General features: G+C 39.3%; 1 protein-coding gene across 1 annotated transcript in view; it reads right to left on the minus strand.

The window, feature by feature from the left end:
• Nucleotides 1-6930: 6930 nt before the first annotated feature.
• Nucleotides 6931-22355, minus strand: part of HIBADH (3-hydroxyisobutyrate dehydrogenase) — a 142917-nt gene continuing 127492 nt past the window's right edge. The window contains exons 6-8 of the mRNA XM_033192743.1: nucleotides 19827-19903; nucleotides 12904-13060; nucleotides 6931-7870 (exon numbers count right to left, since the gene is read on the minus strand). Of these exons, the coding sequence (XP_033048634.1) occupies nucleotides 7712-7870; nucleotides 12904-13060; nucleotides 19827-19903 (393 nt within the window). The 3' untranslated portion in view covers nucleotides 6931-7711. The remainder of the gene's footprint in view (nucleotides 7871-12903; nucleotides 13061-19826; nucleotides 19904-22355) is intronic.

A 22355-nucleotide genomic window follows, 5' to 3' on the forward strand; every position in this document is an offset into this window, starting at 1 on the left:
TGCTGGGAGGAGTCATTCACTTCCAAAAGGCCCAGACCATCATTTTTACAAGGAGAACTGGCAACAATTATGCTCAATTCATATGATTAAAGGGAAAATAGTGAAAAGATTTTGAATTTTGATTTGACAATGTCCATGAGAAGTTTTCCACTCTAAAATCCTGTTTAGTATTGACACAGTATTTATTCGAACCTACAGTAATCCAAACTCTAAAGTATTTTAGGCATTTATCATTTTTAATGACTACAGCAAATGCCAGATTTTGTCCTTTTGAAGATAAAATGCTACACTCAAAAAGTCATGGGATTTGCATCTACAGCCAGGGCTGAGAAGCATACCCCAAACCTGCTTTTGATTTTATGAGTCTGGCTGTGAAGAAGGTTTCCATAGTTTCTTCCTCTGCCAATGTCATTATTTCACAGAGAGGCCTGCCAAAATGCAGCTTGAAGCTAAGCTTATGTGTCAGGTTTATTCAAGTGGCTCATTCTAGATGAGCTTTCTTGCTATCTCTTTACCAGGCATGACAGACCATCATTAATAAAAATGTATTGATCTTTGAATCTATTCCTGGCTATAAAAAAAACCTTAATAAATGAGATGGCTATATGAGCAATAAATAATACCTAACCAGAGAGAGTCCAAAAACTGTCAGAAGCACATGCCTCATGTTTTCTTAAATCCTTAACTACGGGGAATCAGAATTTTAGGGCTAAAACAAACCTTAAAGATCAATGGAATGCCCTCATTTTAAAGAGAAGGAAACAGATCTACAACACACATAGCTTAGTGCTGACCTAGGACTAGAACTCAGGTCTTCTGTCTCCCAGCCCAGGAACCATTCTTGTAACCAAGCCATTCGAAAGCACTCCCTGTAGGCTGGTTGCAAAGGGCTTCTGATTTACTGTGTTTTCCTATTAATGCTCTAATCTGAATAAGGAAGTCTTCATCCCCTTTAGATATTCTTGAATTATTAAGTGATGAATACAATTACATAGCAAAAGGTCATCTTCAGTCTGTCTGCCACCAATGAGAGACGATTTCACTTGCGCATTGGTATGATGGACACGCTAGTTTATGGGTCTGACACCTTGCATGGAATGTTACAAATCCCTATGATGTCCTTAAGCTCCCTCTTCAATTGAACTGAAAGATGGCTAAAAACCCCACTCAGGCAGACGCCTCCCCATTGGCTGGCCACTTGAGAATGCTCAAGGGTGCAGTTACCGCAGCTGAGGCTGGTAGTAACTCGTGCTGTTTTCCTGAGCAGCAGCAGGCTTCTGACAGTAGCCTGGGTAGAATTTATGCACATGGATAATTTTGCCCCATTCTCTGCTCGGATTTGCCTTTCTCCCCCCTACAATGTGGACATATTATACACATTTCTGATTACTTAGAAAACAAGATTGAACTTTGTGTAATGTGAAGAAGGGCTAAGGAGTGGGCCCAGTTCATTTGGTGTTCGCTTTCATGTGGACTCGGCTGTGGCTGAGCAGTGTGCTCCATTATAATGGTGTCAGATTAGCAGGATGGCAGTCTCTCAAACACCTATTTACAGATTCCCTTGAATAAATCAAACCTAGATTCTTCTGAGATTCACCTCATGTCTCAAGGTCTACATAGCATGTTATGTAAGATGACATTTGCAACGGCTGTGTTCCATAAGGGGAAATAGGTGCATGCTTTACTGTAGGCAAGTACATAAAAGTTTAGACTAAGCTTGCTGCCAAAAATGCATACTTTCTCTTTTCCAGAATTTCTCCAGTTTTAACAGCATAAGCTAAACTTTTGACTAATAAACTTGGTCTGCTAAGCAAGAATCTTAAACGTTTATGCAGTCAGTAATTCCCCTAACATAAATGTAATGCCCGAGCTTTCTTTTTTTTTTGAGACGGAGTCTTGCTTTGTCTCCCAGGCTGGAGTGCAGTGGCACGATCTCGGCTCACTGCAAGCTCCATCCCCCGGGTTCACACCATTCTCCTGCCTCAGCCTCCCGAGTAGCTGGGACTATAGGCGCCCGCTACCACGCCCGGCTAATGTTTTGTATTTTTAGTAGAGACAGCGTTTCACCGTGTTAGCCAGGATAGTCTCGATCTCCTGACCTTGTGATCCGCCCGCCTCGGCCTCCCAAAGAGCTGGGATTACAAGCGTGAGCCACTGTGCCCGGCCCCAAGCTTGCACTCATTCATTTATTCAAATGCTTATTGAGCTCTTACTTAATGCTAGGTGCTGAACCCAACGCAAACCTCAAAGCTGACAGGACACATTCTGTGCCGTCCAGGAGCTCACAGTCTGGTGAGGAAGACAAATGAGCAAACCTGCAAATATAATGTAACAGGGCAAGTCCTGTGATGAGAAAGATATCAACAAGGAGCTATGAAAACAGAGTGGCCACAACTGAGTCTGAAGTAGCCGAGGAAGGCTTTTTAGAAGATAACTGTGCTGAACCGGTCACAGGGCCAGAAGGGGCAGCAAAGGGCATTCCAGATGGAGGAAATGACATGTGCAAATGTAGTGAGGTGTGCAAAGCATGGCAGGTTTGGGAAAAGACAAGTACTGTGGGCAGTGGTGCCAGTGAAATAGAAGCCCCGACAGGAGGGTCTTGGAGACCAGACTGTATCCTAGACTCAAACATTCTAAACGGGGTTGGCTGGATTGGGTTTCAGTCTTAGAAAGACCTCTTCTGCAGCAGTGCTCAGCAACTGGGAAATAAAACCAGGCTGGTGGCCAAGAAGCAGCTTTAAATCTAGAGTCAGAAAGCTTAGTAGCCGCCAATGGCTGGGGGCAGGGAGAATGAGGAGTGACTACAAATGGATCCAAGAGATTTTGCAGGGGTGATGGAAATGTTCTAAAATTGAATTGTGGTGATGGTTGTAAAACTCTAAATTTACTAAAAGTCATTCATTGTATAAAAGGAGCAAATTTCATTGTATGTACACTGTACCTTTAAAAAGCTGTTAGGAAAAATAAAAGGTGTCACTGAAGATACTGAAGTACCCTAGATCAGGGGTCTCCAACCCCCCGGCCAAGGACTAGTACTGATCTGGTCTGTGGCCTGTTAGGAACTGGGTTGAAGGGCAGGTGAGCGGCCAGCCAGTGAACAAGCAATACTGCCTAACCTCTGCCTCCTGTCAGATCAGCGGCTGCATTAGATTCTCACAGGACCCTAAACCCTATTGCGAACTGCACATGTGACGGATCTAGGTTGTGCGCTCCTTACAAGAATCTAATACCTGATAATCTGAGGTGGAACAGCTTCATCCCAAAACCATTCCCCCAACCACTGCCCATGGAAAAACTGTCTTCCACAAAACCAGTCCCTGGTGCCAAAAAAGTTGGGGACTGCTGCCCTAAATAAGAACGGTGAGGGCCTATAATAGGCACTAGAGATTTAGGATTAGCTATGGAGATTGGGTGGAGGAGTGGAGGAGTCAGGGATGGGTCCTGAAAGCCTGGGAGAAGTCATGGGGTAGGACCAGAAGGAGAAGCAGGGCTTTGGGGGAAAATGAGGAGCTCAGGTTTTGATATGCTGAGTTCAGGTCCTGTGGAACGTACACCTAGAGCAGCATTTCTTAAACTTTGCCTGACTCGCATTTTGGGCAGGATAACTATTGTTGTGGGTGCTGTCCCATGCATTGTAAGAGGTTTAGCAACGTTCTTGGCCTCTACCCACTAAATACCAGTAAAATGGACAACCAAAAATGTCTCCAGCCATTGCCATGTGTCCCCCTGGCAAGCAAAACTGCCCCAGTTGAGAACCACTTATCAAAAGATCTTAACTCATGATATTTTCCTGAGGCTTTTTAAAAATTGAGATGTAATTCACTATTTACAAATATACAACTCAGTGATTTTAATATACATCCACAAAGTTGTAAACCATCACTATTAATTCCAGAACATTTTCATTACTGCCCTCAAAAAACTCCATATCCATTAGCAGTCATTCCCCATTTCCCCCTCTCCAGTCCCTGGATACCACTTATCTACTGTCACTGTGGATTTGCCTATTATCCGATACTTCAGATAAGTAGAATCATACAATATGTGGCCCTTTGCGTCTGCCGCCTTTCACCTGATATGTTTTTAAGTTCATGCATGTGGTAGCATGGATCAGTACTTTATTCCTTTGTATGGTCAAGCAATCTTCCATTGTGTGGATATAATAGTTTGTTCATCCAGTCATCAGCTGGGGGATATCTGGATTGTTTCCACTTTTTAGCTATTATGAATAATGCTGCTATGAACATTAGTGTACAAGTTTTGTGTGGAGATATTTTTTTCCTTTCTTGGTTATGCATCTAGGAGTGAAATTGCTGGATCATGTGCCAACACTGTTTAACCTTTTGAGGAACTACCAAGCTATTTTCCAAAGTGGCTGCACCATTTTATATTCCCAGCAGCAATGTATAAGGGTTCCAGTTTTTCCATATGCTTGCTATCATGCGTGATTGTCCTTAACTTACATCTTTTGTTTTCATTTCCAGAAAGCATTTAATATTAAGCTAGATTGTTTATGACAACTTCATAGATGAGAAAATGGTCAGTAGAGGGTGGCTTGCACAGGGTCACACTCAGAGGTAATTCCTTTCCAGCACAAATATTTTGTTCATGTTAAAAACTGTGTAATTAATTACAATTCTATTCTTCATGTAAGATGCTGACAGGCTGAAATGTGATCTGATCTGTTTTTGCTGATTCCTTTAATTTGCAGAGATTTGGCCACAGTTAAACCCCTTCCCTCTCAACTACTCAAAACATATCATTTAGCAAGTATCTTCTCTGTTGTGTCATTACTTTCCCCCTCGTTACTGGATCATTCCACTTCCATCCGTATAATCCCATAATATTTTCTATTTTAAAAATATAATAAAACTCTTCCTGACCCCTTATTTGCTGCCAATGTCTATCCCATTTGTCTGTTTTCCTCTGCAGCAAAGCTCTTCAAGAATTCTCTAGTTTCCAATTCCTCTCCCATTCTCAATCCAGCTCTCATTTCCAAGACTCCACCAAAACTCTTGAAAAAGTCACCAGTGATAGCTCTTTTGCCAAATCCAAATGATCCTCAGCCCTATTACTCATCAGATCACTCCCTCCTTAAAATACTGTTTTCATTTGGCTCCTGGGACACTGCTCCCATGTTTTTTCCCTACTTTGCTGATCTCTCCTCTTCAGTCTCATTTGCTTATCCCCCCTCATTTTCCTAACCACTGAAGTTATAAGTAACACAGGGCTCAGTCCTTGGACTTCTGTTCTTTACTTAGATGTCTATTAGGCATCTCATATAAATCCCTGACTTTTTTCTCCTAAACTTCCTACAGTCCTCCCCAAATCTTCCTCCCACGATCTTCCCCATATAGGAAATGGCAACTTCTTTCTTCTACTTTCTCAGGCCACTGACATGGGGTTATCCCTGACTCCCCACTTTCTCACGCCATCCATCAGTTAGTAGCTCTGTTTTCTAGGTTCAGAATCTAACCACCTCTTGCCTCCTTCATCATTTTAACATTCTGGTCCCAGCTACCACCTCTCAACTGGATTATTACTGTTGCCTCCGAATTGGTCTCCTTGTTTCCAGCTTTGCTCCTACAGACTCTTTTCCACATAGCATCCAGAGTGATCCCTTTAAAAAAGTAGGTCAGCTCACATCAATCTGGTGAAAAACTTTCACAGGCTGCTTGTGATAGGTTGTTTGCAAAAAGACAACCACAATGCCCCTCTTTGTGTCCACACTCTCATGCAGACCCCTCCTATGCTGATTCTGGGCTTGGCTATGAAATTTGCTGTGGCCAAGAGGAAAGTACAAACATGAAGCAAGCGCAGGCTTAGAAAGTCAAGGCTTGTCCTCTGCTGCTGCTGGGATGCTTCCAGCACTATGTGAACAAATTCATACTAGCCTCCTGGAAGATGCATGACCACATGGAGAGAAGCCCCAACCATTCCAGCAGTCCCAGCTGAGCAAAGCCAAACTAGAGACTTTAGCTGCAGATGAGCTGGTCTAGGCCAGAATAATAATATGGCCAACCCACAGAATCTTGAAAAACAATACGTTTGTTTTAAGCCACTAAATTTTGGGGTGATTTGTTACCTGGCAAAAGCTGACTGATACCATTGCCCATTTTGCTCAGAATAAAAGCCAGTGTTCTAACATATGCTGCAAGGCCCTGTATGATCTGGCTACCCTCATTCTGAGCCACTTCACTTATAGCCTGCCTGTTATTCCTCATACTCAGCACTGTCCTACCTCAGGGCCTTTGTACTTTCTGTTCCCTTTGCCTGGAATGTTTGTTCCTCGGGTACCTGCATTGCTTACTCCCTTACTTACCTCTGCTCAATTGCCACCTTACTGGGGAGAACTTTCCTATCACCCTAAGAAAATACCTCAGCACTCCCTATCCATCCCCCTTATCCTGCTTTTTCTTTTTAGTTCTTATCTTTTCAATACATATTTCTTATCTGTCACAAACACATGAGACACCACAACTTATGCTCTGCAAGGGCAGAAATCTTGTGTCTTGTTCATCACTGTATCCCCAGCACTTATAATAGTGCCTGGAATTTTTTATCACCAGGAAAATGATGAAAGCAATAATGCTTCTGCCAAATTTGGTGTCAAGGTCTATTACCTGGAATGTTGCTAGAGGCTGAGGTGGGAAAAGTGGAGACTGTGCTCCATATTGGGGCATGTTACACTTAACACAGGCTGAATTCCTAGAGAACTGATGACCTAAAAAACATTCAAACAAATACTCAATAAGGATTCAGGTAAAGCAGCAAAACGCTGGCTTGCCACTGGCCAACTCAGAGCTTTGTTCCTTTTGACCTCCCCTCCTTTCTCTTTATTCCCATCCTTTCCCCATTAATGTGAACATCAGTTTGTCAGATCATTAGTTCACTGAATGATGGGGAAGAAACAAAAACACCAAGAAAGTATTACCAGTATAGAAATTTATTTGAATTCAAAATAATATGGCTATATTTATAATAATATAATAATTATCTAAAGCAAATATCATCATTGGCTCTGAAATGGGTCTAAAGATGTCATTCTTTTCAAGTCAAAAAAATACGTAGTAAGAATGTACAAGAAAGAAAAAAATATAAAAACAAGTCTGCTGAGTGTTGGGAGTTGGTGAGGGATATCCCACCATACTGTGACTGAGTCCAAACAGAAAACATGCTGCAACAGTTCCCCTGCTTATCAGCTCCCTGGAAAATAAACCAGTAACCCTGGTAGTGCAGTAACCATTTGGTTAACAGGACAAACTTCCTGATGGACACAGATAGTAATTCACTGCATATCCCTTCTCTAATTTCTCTCTTCACACCAATTCCTTTTCTTTAAGATGGGTTTCATCCTGTTGACAAAAGATTTGCTTTTATTTGTAAAGCAAAGCAGATAATATCCTGATTGGAGGATTCAACGATTTGGTTGAGGATGCTCAGGGATCAAACTTTGTAAAAGGTCAATTCAGCTAGTTAGCAGAGACTATCAGTGGCTTGCAGAAAAAAAATTCAGATAATATGTTTGTTAAAAAGACAAAAAGAATAAGTGGTTAAAAATGGGTGGAAAAATCCTAGGGATTACTGTGACCTAGACAATCAAAAGCAGATAGGCGACCTTTGATTAAATCCATTTACTTGTGGAGTGAGCTAGAAAGAGGCTCCAAGACAGAGTTTGGTTCCCAACAGTGTCCATGGCCAAAGGGCACACTCAGAAGGTCTCCTCCTCTCGTAGGAACTGGAACACAGATGAGAAGTCTTTCTTCGAGTAGCCCTTTGCACACATCATCCTGTAGATCTGATGGGCCAGACTGCCAAGAAGGATTGGGCTCTTTGTGCTGGTAGCAGAGTCTTGTGCCAATCCCAGATCCTAAATCAGACAAGAGGAGGAGAGAACACATTGAGACTGGTGGTAAAGGCTCTTTGGAACTGTGGTTCCTAATGTTTTGGTTTCAAAGAAGGAAAAATGTAATCTGAAAAAATAAGATAAATACTATGGTAAGTTAACATTTTTTAATAAGTGCTTTCATATAACTGCAAAACTGCTCCAGACAGAAACCTTCATTTCTGAGTGTCTCTTACATTTTTCCACCTTCCACAATACCTGTTTGTTTTGTTCCACAGATTTGAAGAAAAAATAAATTTCCCTGTGTAATCTTACCTGTGGAAATTTGTAAGACATAAAATTTTTTTTTAATTCTTAAATGAAAACAAAGAGAAATAAAACTGCAAAACAGGAAATAGTTACAAATATTACTTCATCCAATAAATATTTGAAGTGTGCTGACAATCTGCCAGAAGCTAGGATAAAATCATGAGCAAAACAGCCACAGCCCACCCAAACTCACATTGTGTTAAGGAGAAAGACAATGAAATAAGCCTGGTATAATTGGATAGGAGGAGTACTATCATGGGATCCAAGGAAGCAGGGTCTGGGGTGCTGGGAAAAGTGAAGAGAAAGAGACAGTGAAGCACAGACCTGGAGCCAGGTGAAAACATCGGGGTGGCGGGGAGGTGGTGGGCAGGGAAGAATGATCCTGGCAGACAGAACAGCAAATGTGAAGGTTTGCAAGAGAGAGAACAAGAGGGAGAAGTGAGTTCAGCATGATGAAAGCAAGGAGTGGGGGATGGGAAAGAAAATCAGTCTGGTTGAGGCAAGCAAAAGCCAAGGCATCTAGGGGCTTGTCAGACAAGTTACAGGGATGGACTTTAAGTAACTGAAACTACTACAAAAACTTCAAAGGAGAAGTGACACAATCAGGATTTTACATTTTAGAAGCGGACTCTTGCTTTGTTGTGGAAAATAAACTGGAGAAGATCAGGCTGAAACACAAGATCAGTTAAGATGTATTTGTGGTACAACACACACGAGGCTCCGCCAAGGTACTGCTAGCGGGGGAGGAGGGATGGATTCAAAGCATATTCAAGAAGCAGAATGAACAAACATCATGGGGAATGAGGGAGAGTAAGCTAAGTCTGGGCACATCTTGTCTGTCTTACTATGCTTCACTTTATCATGCTTCACAAATAATGCATGCATGTTTTTGTATTTTAATAATCAAAGGTTTGTGGCAATCCTGCATTGAGCAAGTCTATCAGCACTGTTTTCCCAACAGCATGTGCCCAGTTCATGCAGCTGTCACATTTTGGTAATTCTCACAATATTTCAAACTTTTTTCATTACTATTATTTCTGTTATGGTGACTGTGATCAGTGACTTTTTTTTTTTTTTTTGAGATGGAGTTTCTCTCTTGTTGCCCAGGCTGGAGTGTAGTGGTGCACTCTTGGCTTACTGCAACTTCTGCCGCCCAGGTTCAAGCGATTTTCCTCCCACAGCCTCCTGAGCAGCTGGGATTACAGGCATGTGCCACCACACCCGGCTTTTTTATTTTTAGTAGAGTTATTTTAGTAGGGTTTCGCCATGTTGGCCAGGCTGGTGTTGAACTCCTAACCTCAGGTGATACACCCGCCTCGGCCTCCCGAAGTGCTGGGATTACAGGCATGAGCCACTGCGCCCAGTGATCTTTGATGTTATTATTGAAACTGTTTTGGGGTGTCACAAAGCGCATATAAGATGGCAAACATAATCGATAAATGTGGTACACATGTGTTCTGACTGCCCTGCCGCTGTCTCTCTTTCAACCCTCAGGCCTCCCTATTCCCTGAGACACAAAATATTGAAATTAGGTCAATTAATAACCCTACAATGATCTCTGAGTGTTCAAATGAAAGGAGTCAGCTGTCTCACACTTTAAATCAAAAGCTAGAAATGATTAAGCTTAGGAAGGCGTGCAGAAAATCAAGACAGGCTGAAAGGCAGGGCCACTAAAACAAAGAGCAAAATGCAAAGAAAAAATTCTTGAAGAAAATTACAAATGCTATTCCAGTGAACACATAAATGATAAGTGAAACGGCCTTACTGCTGATAGGGAGAAAGTTTGAGTGGTCTGCATAGATCAAACCAGCCACAACATTCCCTTAAACCAAAGCTTAACCCAGAATAAGGCCCTAACTTTCTTCAATTCTATGAAGGCTGAGAGAGGTTAGGAAGCTGCAGAAGATGTGTGAAGCTAGCAGTGATTAGTTCATGAGGTTTAAGCAAAGAAGCCATCTCCATAACATAAAAGTGGAAGGTGAAGCAGCAAGTGCTGATGGAGAAACTGCAGGAAGTTATCCAGAAGATCCAGCTATCACTGATGAGGGCGGCCACACTAAACAACAGATTTTCAGTGTAGATGAAACAGCCTGCTGTTGGAAGATATCATCTAGGACTTTCACAGCTAAAGAGAAGTCAATGTCTGGTTCCAAAGCTTCAAAGGACAGGCTAACCCTCTTGTTAAGGGCCAGTGCAGCTGGTGACTTGAAGTTGAAGCCAATGCTCATTTACCATTCCAAAAATCCTAGGGCCCTTAAGAATCACACTGAGGCCGGGCGCGGTGGCTCAAGCCTGTAATCCCAGCACTTTGGGAGGCCGAGACGGGCGGATCACGAGGTCAGGAGATCGAGACCATCCTGGCTAACATGGTGAAACCCCGTCTCTACTAAAAATACAAAACACTAGCTGGGCGAGGTGGCGGTGCCTGTAGTCCCAGCTACTCGGGAGGCTGAGGCAGGAGAATGGCGTGAACCCGGGAGGCGAAGCTTGCAGTGAGCTGAGATCCGGCCACTGCACTCCAGCCTGGGTGACAGAGCGAGACTCCGTCTCAAAAAAAAAAAAAAAAAAAAAAAGAATCACACTGAATCTGCTCTGCCTGTGCTCTACAAATGGAACAACAAAGTCTAGAAGAAAGTGCATCTGTTTATGGTATGGTTTACTGAATATTTTAAGCCCACTGTTGAGACCTACTGGTCAGAAGAAAAGATTCCTTTCAAAACATGACTGCTCACTGACAGTACATGTAGTCACCCAAGGGTGCTGATGGAGATGTACAAGATTAATGTTGTTTTCATGTCTATGAACACAACATCCATTCTGTAGCCCATGGATCAAAGAGTCATTTTTCAACTCTTATGTGAGAAATATTTCATAAGGCAATAGCTACCATATATAGTGATTCCTCTGACAGATCTGGACGGAGTAAACTGAAAACCTTATGAAAATAATTTGCCATTCTAGATGCCATTAAGAACATTTGTGATTCATGGGAGGAAGTCAAAATATCAACATTAACAGGAGTTTGGAAGAAGCTGATTCCAATGCTCATGTATAACTTTGAGGCCTTTAAGACTTCAATGGAGAAAGTCACTGCAGATGTGGTGGAAATAGAACTAGAATTAGAAGTGGAGCCTGCAGATGTGACTGAATTACTACCATCTTGTGCTAAACTTGAAGGGATGAGGAGTTGCTTCTTATGGATGAGCAAAGAAAGTGGTTTCTTGAGATAGATCTACTCCTGGTGAAATGACAACAAAGGATTTAGAATATTACACAAATTTAGTTGATAAAGTAGCATCAGGGTCTGAGAGGATTGCCTCCAATTTTGAAAGAAGTTCTACTGTGGGTAAAATGCTATCAAACAGCAGCACATAAATCTTCTATGAAAGGATGACTCAATCAATGCAGTAAACTTAAAACTTCATTACTGTCTTATTTTAAGAAATTGTCACAGCCACCCAACCTTCAGCAACCACCACCCTGGTCAATCAGCAGTCATCAACCTCAAGGCAAGACTTTCCACCAGCAAAAAAGACTTATGACTCACTGAAGACTCAAATAATTGTTAGCATTTTTTAGCAGTAGAGCGTTTTAAAATTAAGATACGTATATTGTTTAGACATATGCTACTGCACACTTTAAACAGACTACGGCATAGTATAAATGTAATTTTTATATGTACTGGGAAACCAAAAAATTTGTGTGACTTGCTTTGTTGTGGTTGTCTGGAACTGAACCCACAATATCTCCAAGGTAGGCTTGTGTGGTATCTAGGTATATGTATTCTTACTTTTTCTTTTTTCTTGAGATGAAGTCTTGCTCTGTTACCCAGGCTGGAGTGTAATGGCATGATCTCAGCGGACTGCAGTCTCCACCTCCCCGGTTCAAGCGATTCTCCTGCCTCAGCCTCCTGAGTAGCTGGGCTTACAGACGCGTGCCACCATGCCTGATTAATTTTTTGTATTTGTAGTAGAAACGGGGTTTCACCATGTTAGCCGGACTGGTCTCGAACTCCTGACCTCAGGTGATCTGCCCACTGTGGCCTCCCAAAATGCTGGGATTATAGGCATGAGCCACCGCGCCTGGCCGTATTCTTACTTTTGAATCAGAAACAAACAAAAAAACCCACCCTCAACTGGGAGAAAATAGCACTGCAGAAATCTGAAAGTTCGCTGGTCTAAAAATTATTTTCTACAGTTGACAGCACAGACTTTCTAAAGTTGAGATCTCAAATTTAAGAGAAGGATGACAGTCTGCTTTTCAAATGACTTAACTAATTTTTACATATAAATCCATATATTAAAATCTTAAAGCAGGAAGATGTATTTAGAGATCTATTATCAATGGGAAAATCCTCTCTTGTGATGCATATATGCACTGCCAGTGTATTATCAACAATGAGAAAATTCTCACTGCTCTCATTTAAGAAGTTGGTAAATTAACATAAGTTTATGATGAACCAAATTTTACCAGCTCATATAAAGAAACTCAAGCGCGCGTGTGCGCGCGCGCACACACACACACACACAGCCTGGCCCATTCTTCTCATCCAAAAGGCCAGGAATAAAAATGAACAAGATACGGATTTTCATTAAGCTAGGTTTTTACTCTTTCAGTGAGAGTGAATATTCTAGTAATTTTGCCTCTTCTATGAGACATATGCTTTATTAAGAGAAAGAGAAGGAAAGTGTTATTAGACCATGAAACATTTTTCCTTCTCTCTTGGTTAGTGTCTACATTTACCATACCTTAGCCATGAGTGTTGTTCCAAATCCACCCTGATAGTTATTAGCCGAGGGAACACCGTCCATCACTCCAGGCACAGGATTGTAAGTGTCACTTGACCAACACCGTCCTGAGCTCATGTTTAGGATTTTAGCCAATAGTTTTGGGTCAAGCCCTAACCTGTCAAAGGTCAGAGAAAAGAAGTGTTAAGTGTCAAAATGTACAAGTCGTGCGTGACTTATTTATGTATGGGGATGCTCCATCTTCTCTCTCCATTTATTATATGTCTTCTAAAATCTAAGCAGATTGATATGAGAGTGAAGAACCCAATTTTGAATTATAGGGTACTAAACACTACTGGTTAAATAAAATTTTTGAGCCAGGACCATTTTGCATTTAGAGAAAACCTTCTATGTTATCCTATTATTAAGAAAAACTAATATATAAATTGCATAAAAGTACTATTGGTTTATCACACTCATGGGTTTTCTAATCTTTGGACATTACTACATTTATGTATCACATAAGAACCTTAAACCAATATGATAATTTAAATTCTACATTCTTTACCCACAAATGATATATTTCAGAAAGAAATATTGACAGATAAACGATGCATCATGGGAGTCTGTGTGAATGCATTTATATGTATGTTTATTCCTTTAGTTTTTATAAGAATAAATGCAAGAGATGAGCCAGGAGCTGTAAATGAGCTTAAGAAAAGTTATTATAAAAGATGACTTTTTTGCTGCAAACTTTTCCTTACTTATTAAATCTTTATTAGACAATCTTGCTTATGAAGCAAGTCTGCACAGAGTTGTGACATATGCTATCTATTCAGAGACATGCATTATAGTTCTGGGTCAACTGCTGATAAGGTTACTGATCCTGATAAAACAAAGCTTGCCCAAGCGGAAACATCATTTGTTCTATCACTGGGCTGATGGCATAAACGGCTGTTCAATATGGACCCTAGAAAAAACAGAATCAAAATGCTCCATTACTTGGATTCTAAAGATATAATGCAGTTTGGAAGCACAATTTTGCTAAGTATCATTGAATCAAGTTTCAAATAAAACTTTATACCTAGCAATTTATTTGGTTTCTTTCATACACAGAGCCATTATGAAACAATTGTCATAAAAGCTTCCCGCTTTTTCTTAAAACCAACCTCTTCCAGAAAATAAAAACATTGAAAAGAGACACTTATGTAAATGTTAAACAAACTGTGCATCTTGGCATGCTTAGATTGTTTGTGTGTCTAAAACACATGTCTCTGTATTTCAAAATCTGAATATCATGGCCAATAAAACATTTTTTTCAGATGCTAGAGCAGGGGGCTGAGGCTAACAGCCAAAAATATGTATGGAATTACCACATAATACAACTGTTATGTAATCAGGCTTTAAGGGGTAGCTATGGTTCCCAGACTGCTATGTGGCATATCAAGTATCTGAATTCATATGGTGGCCCATGTTATAGTGATGAGTTTTACTAAGGATTATAACAGATACAGAAACTCAGTCTAAATCAGCTATCATTCATTCTGTTCAACTGTAGATTCCCAGAGAGAAACCCAACAGTTTCATTCATTCTTTTATAGAGACCCAAGTTCACTGCATGTCTAGTTTGCTACTGATGCTTGCTTTCTCCTTTTAATAAGATGAGGCTATCAGTATGCTATTGTAGTATATCACTTAGGAAAAGATAAAGCCAGTGTGCTTAGAGAATAATTGTGAAAAGTAAAACCACAAATTAACAATTAGTTAATTTGCTATAACTGGAACGTACAAATGTTCAAGAATGTATACATCTAATATGCTCCATAAGGAGAAAATACTTTTAAAGACTCCAAAACGTCGCTTTCTCCCTCCATTTGAAATACAATTTCAGGGCTTCCTAATTTAGATTTTTTAAGATGGTTCATCACATTTAAAGCAGCAGAATTCCTCCCTTCTTTCTAATCTACCAGGTTACACTCAGTAGTAGCTCACAAGAGCTTTTACGGCTAAGGAAATTCTTTTCTATAATATTCAACAAAATGGTGAGCAAAGCTAATTATCCTAACTTTGTAAAACCCTACATTTTTCTTGAATGTTCAAGGAAGAGTACTGGTACTGATTGATGGAAGCCCTTTTTGGTGAACACATTACTATTTAGAAGCATCCTGAGGGGCACACACAAAAAATCAGGCGGCAGTTTTTCATTCTCACTTTTCAAATCTGATGCTTCCCCACCGTGCTGATTCCCTTCAGGAGCTAGTTACTCCCTCTCCACTTCCCTCCCCCTGCCCCCACCCGCAGCAAAGTGTATCATTAAAAAGAGCAAGTTAGAAGTGTTTTGCATTTCATCTTTCTGAGGATTCTTTCTCTGGCACATACATAACTGACAGTTAAAATTAGACATGATATTAAAATCAGTTACTGAAGTCCTCTGTTTTCCACTGTGCCCAAGGCTTGTAATGGTCTGAAACTAGCTAGAATACACAGTAATTGTCATTCAGAGTCTATCCTAGAACGTCATGCTTCACTGGAGAAGACTGAGTTTCCATTCGAAATCAACAAATTAATCCAAGACAGGTATCTGAAAGGGCAAGTTTAATAGGAAGCAGCTACTGGGCTCTCAACCATGATAAAATGTTATTGCTGTTTCCCTGTAAATTGGCTGGGAACATATGATACTTTCTGCATAAGAGCCCCATTGCTGTTCAGAAGATATACAGCTCAAGCCATCAAAAGAATGACAGTCTGTCAGTCCCCATAATAACTTGCCACTGGATGTGGTTCGAGAGTGCATGCGTGCATGCATGTGGCTTTACAATTGCTGGAATGTTCTCTGATATAAACAGAATGAATTCATTGCTCTGACTGCATATATAATGCATCTCAAATAAACGTCACTGTGTCAAATCTACTCACCTCTAAAACATAAGAATTTTAAATGAGGTTTTGGAAGAAGTAAAAATAATGCATAAACTATAAAAAATTTTTAAAAATTAAACATTTGCCTTCATTGTAACCAAGACTTTAAGGGCCAAAAAAGTTTGTTTATATTATCTGTGAGTAATCTATACTGTCTGGTTTTACGAAAGAACGAAACAAATTATGTCACTAAACTGGGATGTTTGTATCACAGGAACATATCTGGAAATGAAACATCTAAGACCATGTCAATTTTAATTAATCACTTATCCATCAATGTTTACTGAGATCTACTATACCCAAGTGCTACACGTGCAGCCAAGGAGACAGTAAGAAGGAAGCTAAGAGGGGGCTGTGCCTGTCTGCCAGGAGGGCTGAGTTAATAATATTTGTGGTTGTGGTGAGGTGGTTATTATTTGAAATTAAATTGTACTTTAATCTTTTTCTTCCTAACATGTCTCACTAGCTGGCATTACATATTTATTTGTCTGTTTATTACCTGTCTTCCCATCTAGAAGCTCCATGAAGGGGAATGGTTTGTTTACTCTTTGCCATATCTTAAGAATATACCTGGCAGGTATTAGGCACCCAGTGAAGATCTGTCAGATAAATAAGGAGAGGAGGGAGGAGGTAGGGGAGTGAGTGAGTGAGGGGGTAAGATATGGCACTTCTCTTGCCAAAGGTAAAAGTTATCCAGGTGGGTCTTAACCACAAATATCATTACCACATATCGACACCTATACTATGTGCCAGAAATTGTTTTACGTGAGTTAACTCACTTAATCTTCACAACAACCCAGTGGATAGATGTAATTATTTTTGTCATTTTATAAACGAGAAAAGCTTAATTATGTGGCATAGCTTGGATGCAGACCTACATGCACGCCCAAACACATGCTATTGTATTGGCTAGTAGTTGACTATTAAGTAGGTGGTGAACTTAATATGTATACATAGGTGGTAAACCAATACGTATTGGCTAGTTGTTGATAAAATATGATGGCATTTTATCAGTTTATTAAGAAGTTTGATAAGTGAATGATTTGGGTTGACATAGTCTTAGAGATGTTTCATTTCCCGATCTGTTCCTGTGATACAAACATCCCAGTTTAGTGACATAATTTGTTTTGTTCTTACGTAAAACCAGACAGTATAGAGACATACAAAGAACAAACTTTTTGGCCATTTACAAATTACAAACCTTTGCCATCTGTTATATTTATTAGGGTATACAACTAAGGCTCCAGTCATCACATAAATGCAAAAGCAACATCTTCTAAGGGCAGTAGGCAAGAAACTATTAATAAAACTACACTGGAGGGAAAGTTCTCATCTTGAACAGCTTTCCAGAAGTTCAGCTGCTTCAAGCTTCTTTTGGTGGAAGACAATACAGTGGGTGCTGGAGGAGCCTGGGCCTGGTTGGTAATGCAAATAACTTGTTATACTACCAATATATATATATTTTTAAATCAATTTCCAGTGGAGCTGGTAATTTAAAACAACAAAACATTATCAATGTTGTCTCTATGTGATACACAGGAACAAAACCTCTCTAATACAAGTAGGGTACTTTCAGGGCCATAAAACTATGATTCTAATACCTATGTAGGAATCCAATTAGAAAGCAGAAAGGTCTAATAAAAAAGGAATCTCAAAATATATTGTATACCATATTTTGTACTCTTTACTTTTTTTTTTTTACAACATTTAAAAATTTTGCTAACATCCATAAAGACTCATTGTAAAAGAGCATAGGGTCAATAAGAATTTTAAACTTGTAAGATTTTATTCTTCATTTTTTTAAAAAAAGGTGAACAGTGTTCCAGAAAAACCACTGACTTATGAGAATAAAATTAATCAGAGATGATCACTTCACAGGAATGGGTGACTCAATTTGTAAATGTTGACATTAATGCTCTGAAAAATTTCACTTCAGAGTGGACAGAATATAAATGTGGCTAAACCATTTTGATGCTATACTACTTTGTGGGAATTTACTACTTGGGAATTTATGCTTGCTGATGCCAATTTTCTCTTTCACCTTGCAGAGCTCAATAAATCGTGGCCACTCTCTATACTCTATTAGAGAACAATCCTGTCACTTTAAACCATGTCTGTAAACCATGGAGAAAAGACAATAGCAGAAGCATTCATTTCTAGGGCCTTTAAACCACTGAGAATCTTTGTAAGATAAAGTGGTAAAATCCTCATGTTATGAAAATAAGCAGTTCATTGGTATAATCTGAAACACTAGAAACTTATACATTATTTTTAACAGTTAAGTACAACTAGTGAGTTTCTGCCTTGTGTTCAGACTTTTAAAATATATTTTATGTTATATGTATCAGTATATATGTAGAGTTTTAGAAAAATGAAACATTTAAAAGTTTCATATTTCTAAATAATAATTTTGTCATAGTTGATCAGAGCCAAAAATAAGGGAATCTTTGTTAATTGCTTCTGCTCTCTTACATGTCTTTTTTTTTTTTTTTTTTTAATCACTTTTCATTTTCTCCTTGAAAATGAACCCACTACAAGTGAGTGGGCAAAGAGGGAAAGTTGTACTACAGTATAGCCTAGGTTCATCCAGCCTTTTACTTTATATAATCATTTATATCCAGAAAATAAAAATAAAATTCTAAACATACATATGCAACACCAATCCTGCTGTCAACACCAATTGTATATGCAATTTATGTTCCAGAAATGTACATTTTCCTCTTCCATGAAATCAGTCTAGAGAATGAACATGAAAACAAGTTGCTAGTAACCAGTTTTTCAATTATAAGTGACCCATATCCTAAAACTGGCCACAATACAAACAAAACACTCTGAAAAGGTGCCTATATACTACCACTTTTATTAAGGCTCTGTACAGACATGCTTTACCGTCTTATGGACATTCAATTTTAAAATGTAAATGGTACACGATATTGATAAACCAATTAGTGCTGATGCAAAGCAAATTCCTCTTTTATCTCAATTACAACATGACAACTTAATAGGTCAAGATAGTTAAACATCTGAGACAAGGGCAATTCAATAAAATAACAGCATCTTGATATGGTAATTAAGAGGAAATGTGAATCCGTTACTGTGTTTTCAAAAATATCTCAAGTATGTTGGCTCTTTTTATTACTTTTATTAAAAGCTGTGCTAGGAAACACTATTCTGTTTTGTGATATATTTGGTAAGCAGTTTTGGGGAATGTGATGAAAGCAACTGAGTAAAGCATCCTGCTCATTAAGCATTTTCTAAAATAAGCAATGTATATTTATTATTTTCATGAAATATAAAACATTCAAAAAATTAATTAGGTGATTAATCATATGTAGCATTACTAACCCAAAAGATTAAAGGCTAAAATTAAGACATTAACCTTAAGCATTTAAAAGATGATCATCCATAGGAAAAACAGAATTCCTGAATCACTTTAAGCAAAGTATGCCATTTTAATAGAAAGATACATACTAATGCAAAGTAACTAAACAACAGGCAAAATAAAATGAAACAGTTATACATATGAACCGCAGCTTTATGAATGCTATCCAGTTTTTAGCCTGAGAATGAACCACCAAGAACACTTTTAGGGCAGATTTGGGGGACCATATTTTTAAAAGGTACATAAACTAGTCACATGGTAGCATACCACTTGAATTCACTACACACTAAAACCATGTCTTACACAAATTTGTCCCGACATTGCCAAAGTATGTTTAAATTTTATAGTAAAAATGTTTCTTGCATTTCAACATAATAGAAGAAATGGGGCTCCCATATAAAAAGGATAATATAATTTCAGATGCACAGGCAATACATTTTATGGCTATGGCAAAAAGTATTCATGCTCTCCTGGGTCCTATTGCTTGTCCAATAAGCAAAGTCTATTCAAGTTCAATAATGAAGTACTTTCAAAATGTTCTTGGATCAACTCATTTATCTCTCATGAACATCATTTTTTTAACATCAGAAAATCAAATAGGAAAGCCTATAAAAATGTTAGTATAAAAATGTACTATTCAAACCTGATTCCAAGATTCATAGTTTCAGCAGTTCCGATCATACTAATAGCTAACAGCATGTTGTTGCAGATCTTTGCCGCCTGAAAATAAATTGAGTACATATTAAATATCTGTATTTTCAAGCTAAAACTCACAGGATGTTTTTCCTTGCCCAATTCCAGGGGCTACTTTCTAAAAGAAATAACATTCAACTGTTGATTTTCTCGAGTGGGGAAGAGAACGTGATGCAGCCTGGCTCCCTCTGAACCTCATGCTATCCCAGAGCAGACTTGCAGGTCTCCTCCACTAGGTAATAAATTTGCCTATGTGAAAATTTATTTTCCACATAGCTACTACGGGCTCAGCACTGTAGGGTACAACTGCTCTTTACAGGATGGAACTTACAGTCTGATTGGGAAATGGGAGTAATATGCTATATGAAAAGGCAACAAAACAAGTGGTGAATTGTAAGGTAGAGGCTATAAGAGATAGGAGGAGGAGTTCAGAGCAACACGATCACTGAAGGCAGGAAGAGAGAGGAAGTGGAACCTGAAATCATCCTTTAGGAGGCCAAGGCAGGATTTAAACAGGCAAGAAAGGGAAAGGAGGAGATCAGGGAGAAGGGTAAATATATAAGGATTAAATATTTTACATGGGATGTTGCTGGGGAACAGTAAGAAAACTGATTAATATGCCTATGTTTTAAGGAATGGTGAGAAATCTGGTAATTAAGAGTGGGGCAAGAACATGTCAGCTATGAAAGCTAGGGTGGAGAGTTAAAATTTGACACGGTAGGAAATTGGGATCTATTCAAAGTTTCAGAATGGGGAAGCACTATGATGATACAAGCATCTTGATGGAGTTGGTCTGGGTTATGGTGTTGGACTGAGGGGTAAATTTGGCATTCAGAGACCTATTAGGCCACCTGAGCAGTAAACTAGGTGTGAGACACTGAAAGAAAGGGTTGGACCAGGTCCTGTGTTGAATGGAAATGAAGGTCAACAATGAGAGTAATTTGAATTAATAGAGCTTGAAGACTGTGTAAGACTATGGAGACAATAAATATATCTAAGATAATACCAAGTCTAGAGTGAGATAGAGTCCTAGTGACTAGGATAAAAGCATTAAGAGGAAGAGTGAGAGAGAGAGAGAGAGTGTGTGTGTGTGTGTGTGTTGGGAGGGGGAGGGAAACAACTAGCTTGATTTCAGTGTTCAGTATTGTTTAATCATCTCTGTCAATCACCTCATATTTCTAAATGAAAGTTACTTTTCAAGAAAAAGTTTGAAGTCCAGGGGTTATTGCTGCCTGATTATACTGCAAATAGAGCTATGGCAAGTACAGTTGACCCTTGAATGATGAGGGGGTTAGGGGTGCCAACCCCCGGTTGCAGTCAAAAACCTATGTATAACTTTTGACTCTCCAAAAACTTAACTACTAATAGCCCACTGTTGACTGGAAGCCTCGTCAATAACATAAACAGTTGATTAACACATATTTTTACATGTATTATATATTGTATTCTTACGGTAAAGTAAGCTACAGAAAAAATGTTACTGAATCATGAGGAAGATAAAATATATTTATTATTCATTAAGTGGAAGTGGATCATCATAAAGGTCTTCAATTCCATCATCTTAATAATGAGTAGGCTTAGGAGGAAGAGGAGGTGTTGGCTCTTTGCTGTCTCAGGGGTGATTGCTCTTTGCTGTCTCAGGGGTGACAGAGGCAGAAGAGGTGGAGGTGGTAGAAGGGGAGGCAGGAGGGGCGGGCACACTCCGGATAACTTTATGGAAATTGTAATTTCTATCAGACTTTTCTGCTGTTTCATTTCTCTAAAAACGTTTTTGTATGGTACCAATCTGTCTTCCACTGTTTGCTTTATTTTCAGTGTCTGTATCATAGAAAGGTCCATGTTGTAAAAGAAGTTGAAAGGAGTCTTGAATAATCAGAACCGTTCTGCCTTACTGTCTAATGTCAATTTATTTCCTGGCACTGCTTTCAGTACATCATCTTCCTCCTCATCTGGCACTGTTCAGAAGCACTCATCTCCATCAAATCTCTTCTGTTAATTACTCTGGTGTGGTGTCTACTAGCTTTTGAATTTCTCCAAGATCCATATCTTGAAAGCTTTCATACACTCCCCACCTTTTCTGCCATATGCACCGTCTCTTTAGTGATTTCCTTGATTGGCCCTGCCATAAATCCTGTGAAGTCCTGTACAACATCTGGACACTTTTTTCCAGCAGGAATTTACTGTTAGGGACTTGATGGCTTTCAAGGTGTTTTCTACAGTAACAATGGCATCTTCAGTGGTGTAATCGTTCCAGATTTTCATGATGTTCTATCAGGGTTTTCTTCCACAGTGACAATCCTTCCCACAGAGTACCATGTGTAATGAGCCTTAAAGGTCCTTATGATCCCCTAATCTAGAGGCTGAATTAGGGGTGTTGTGTTTAGGGGCAAGTTGGCCCCTTGGATGCCTTCAGTGTTGAACTCATATTATTCTGGGTGGCCAGGGGTACTGTCCAATATCAAAATAACTTTAAAAGTCA

The sequence above is a fragment of the Trachypithecus francoisi genome, unplaced genomic scaffold (genome assembly GCF_009764315.1).
Source record: "Trachypithecus francoisi isolate TF-2019V2 unplaced genomic scaffold, Tfra_2.0 Lachesis_group4, whole genome shotgun sequence".
NCBI lineage: Eukaryota > Metazoa > Chordata > Mammalia > Primates > Cercopithecidae > Trachypithecus > Trachypithecus francoisi.